Source organism: Pteropus vampyrus, unplaced genomic scaffold (assembly GCF_000151845.1).
Source record: "Pteropus vampyrus isolate Shadow unplaced genomic scaffold, Pvam_2.0 Scaffold168, whole genome shotgun sequence".
NCBI lineage: Eukaryota > Metazoa > Chordata > Mammalia > Chiroptera > Pteropodidae > Pteropus > Pteropus vampyrus.
Window position 1 is genome coordinate 275,085 of NW_011888949.1, and position 2,906 is coordinate 277,990.

General features: G+C 65.0%; 1 protein-coding gene across 1 annotated transcript in view; it reads left to right on the forward strand.

Moving 5' to 3' along the window:
* DPP6 (dipeptidyl peptidase like 6) overlaps positions 1 to 1,507 on the forward strand; it is a 115,682-nt gene extending 114,175 nt beyond the window's left edge. The window contains exons 18-21 of the mRNA XM_023536731.1: positions 135 to 379; positions 481 to 572; positions 766 to 1,044; positions 1,364 to 1,507. Of these exons, the coding sequence (XP_023392499.1) occupies positions 135 to 379; positions 481 to 572; positions 766 to 1,044; positions 1,364 to 1,507 (760 nt within the window). The remainder of the gene's footprint in view (positions 1 to 134; positions 380 to 480; positions 573 to 765; positions 1,045 to 1,363) is intronic.
* Positions 1,508 to 2,906: the final 1,399 nt, after the last annotated feature.

Here is a 2,906-nt window from a genome sequence, read left to right on the forward strand (position 1 = left end):
GCGAGCTCGGGGGTGCCCCTGGTGCGCGAGCGGGGCTGCCGTCCGGCGGTGCTCGCGGGTCCTGGCCTCCCACGGGCCGAGCGCCGTTAAGCGCCCATCCCAAACCCAGCTCAGCCTCGCCCTCCTGGCATCAGGTCCCGACCCACAGCCAAGGCCAGGCTCTTTGAGGTGCTGCTTCTAGAACGTTCCTCCACTTCCTCCCTGGCCACCGGTGCCTTTGGTGAAGCAGCTGTGACCCCAGTGGCCTTCAGGGTCCGGAGGTGCACGAGCGACATCCCTCGGAGATCACAGCACTGGCCTCTGCCAGCCTCCACCTCCTGGCTCCTGACCGCCCTGCGTCACTGTCCGGTGGAGGGTCACATGCGGCTGGCGGGGCCAGGCGGGCCCCTGCAGGAAGGGAGCTGGCCCCGGTGCGGGCGGGCGAGGCAGGACCGGGTAGACGCTGCATTCACACGTCCCCCCGACCTGTTCCGCTCACAGCTGACCGGGTCACCGCCGTGGCCTCTGACACGTGGGACACAGCCGTGGCGGTGACGTACCGTGTGGGCCACACCCCACCCCACGTGCAGGCTGTTAGGTCAGGAAGGGGCTGAGCAGCTCGCATCCCGGACCTCCTGGGTCAGTGGAGGGACTGCACGCAGGGCCAGCACCGCAAACACCCTAGGGTGTCAGGGGTTTGTAACAGGGCGACCCCGGGTCGGGCAGGGGCCTGGGGACCAGTAAATCCCCTGGGATGAGAGTGCTGGCCACCCTTCCCTAATGCAGGGGCAGCCTGTGTCACGGGACGAGGGGCCCCCAGCTGCGTTAGACTTGGTGCTGAGTCCCACTGGGACAGGTCCTGGGGTGCGGGACGTGTCACCACATGTGACCACGCGGTTACGAGCTACGGTCTTCTCGGCTCCCCCTGCGTCCCAGGCCTCCTCGTGCTCCGTGCGTGTGGTGGCACAGCTTAGTGATCTGACTCCGCCGTGGCCAGCATCCCACGGGGCACGAGCAGAAGCGAGGCCGGGCACTGAGCTGGCCACGGGCACGCCCGAGCGAGCGGTGGGGCAGGACGCAGGCAGGCACGGCCCGGGCAGCCCCACGCCCACGGGGTCGCACAGAGGCGTGGGGTCCCGGCCGGGCGTCCCCGAGCACGTGTCCGTGCTGCGGGCTCAGAGCGGGGGGAGGCTGCAGGGTCAGCTGGACCAGCGTCTCTGACTTGGTCGCCGGAACAGGGAGCGGCCGGCACGGCCGGAAATGGGCTGCGGTGCATCTCGCGGTTAAACCGAGAGCCGCAGGGCGCCCGGCCTGGCCAGCCCCGCAGCCCCGCACGAGGGAGGCCCGGGCCCAGCCACGTCTCACGCCCCTCACCCCCCTGCAGATCTACCCGGACGGCGGCCATCACCTCCACGGCGCCCCGCTCAGGCAGCACCTGTACCGGTCCGTCATCAACTTCTTCGTGGGCTGCTTCAGCGTGCAGGACCGAGTCCTCACAGCCACGGCGAAGGACGAGGAGGAGGACTGAGCCCGCGCTGCCCCGCGCAGCCTGGCCTCTGGGAGCAGGACCAGGAGCCCCCCCCCCAACCTCCTGCCAGGGCTGGGCTGGGGGGCCGGACGCGGTCCCTCCCATAGCATGTGTGTCTCGGTCCTGAAGGCAGTTTGCTTCCGAAACCGGCTCCTCCCCAGGTGGAGATGTGTCACCGCTCCCAAGGGCCTCGGGGGCGGGACCTCTGCAGCATCGCCTCTTGCCCTGCAGCCACCGCAGCCCACCCGCCCCCCGGGACAGAGGACACAGGGCCCCGAAGAAGCCAGCCCCTGTGTTTTAGGGGACCGGCAAGCCCACCGCCTTCCCCCCCTCACCCCCAGAGCCACGGCCCCGGCAGGCAGCACCCACCCCGCCTGCCGTAACCCCTGCCACGGACGCAAGTATAGCACAATAACCCCAACAGCACCGCTCCACAGATTGGCTTCTCCGTCCCGTGCCCGGGGCCCCCGTTTCCAGGGGCCGTGCAAGGCGTTACTGTAGCTACGCTGGCGGTCAGCCTTGCGGAATCGATTCGTATTTTTCTATGGTTTTTACCTGCCGCTGTCCGCGGTCACGGGCTCCTTCGGCTGTGCTGTTCCATTTCTCTGTGTTTCGCTTTGCGTTCTCCGGTCAGCGTGTGAGCTTTTCACTTGTTTAGACGAAGAAACGGATCAGAAGTCACTAACTGTTCCCTCCTCAAGGTCCACGTTAGACTTCGTGGAGATATTTCAAAACACGGAGGGGATGGGAAAAAACATCCAATACTATTTACTAAAAAAGAAAATGCGTAAATAAAAGCTGTCTCTCCCACCAAGCTGCAGTAGGGTTTGGCCTAGATTCTCATGTTCCATTTGCAAATGTCCTTGAACTTAGCCTTGTTCCTCCTCGATGAGTTGTCAATCTTTTTTCAGATGACATTCGGTTAAAAAACATACAAAGTGTCGACTCTGCCCGCAGGTCTGTCACGTGTGCCAGGGTGGTGGGAACGCAGGAAAGGGCGGGCACGTGCTGGCGTCACCTCCCGTCCTGGGGACGGCTCGGTGGCTGCCCTGCCACGTGCCAGCAGCCGTTGTGGTTCTGCACTGGCCTTGTAAGATACCCCGCGACCCGATGTACCGCCGGTGTCCCTTGCATATGTCATCGTGATGTACATAAAGACGGCCACGTGCACCGGGCACCGTGCAGTGTCCCCTGCCCGCCCCCCACGGGCCCCATCGTGTTTTTGCTCGCATGCCGACGCTCTGGCTGGCTGCACTCTCTCGAAGTGCTAGTCTGAAATGTGTCACTCACTGGAGCTTGTTCCGTCCTGATGTCTCCAGCTCCCGGTCCCGCTGGGGGTCCCTTGGCATCCTGTCGCAGAGAACATATGTCCGTGTCGTGTTCGGGTGTTCGGGGGTTT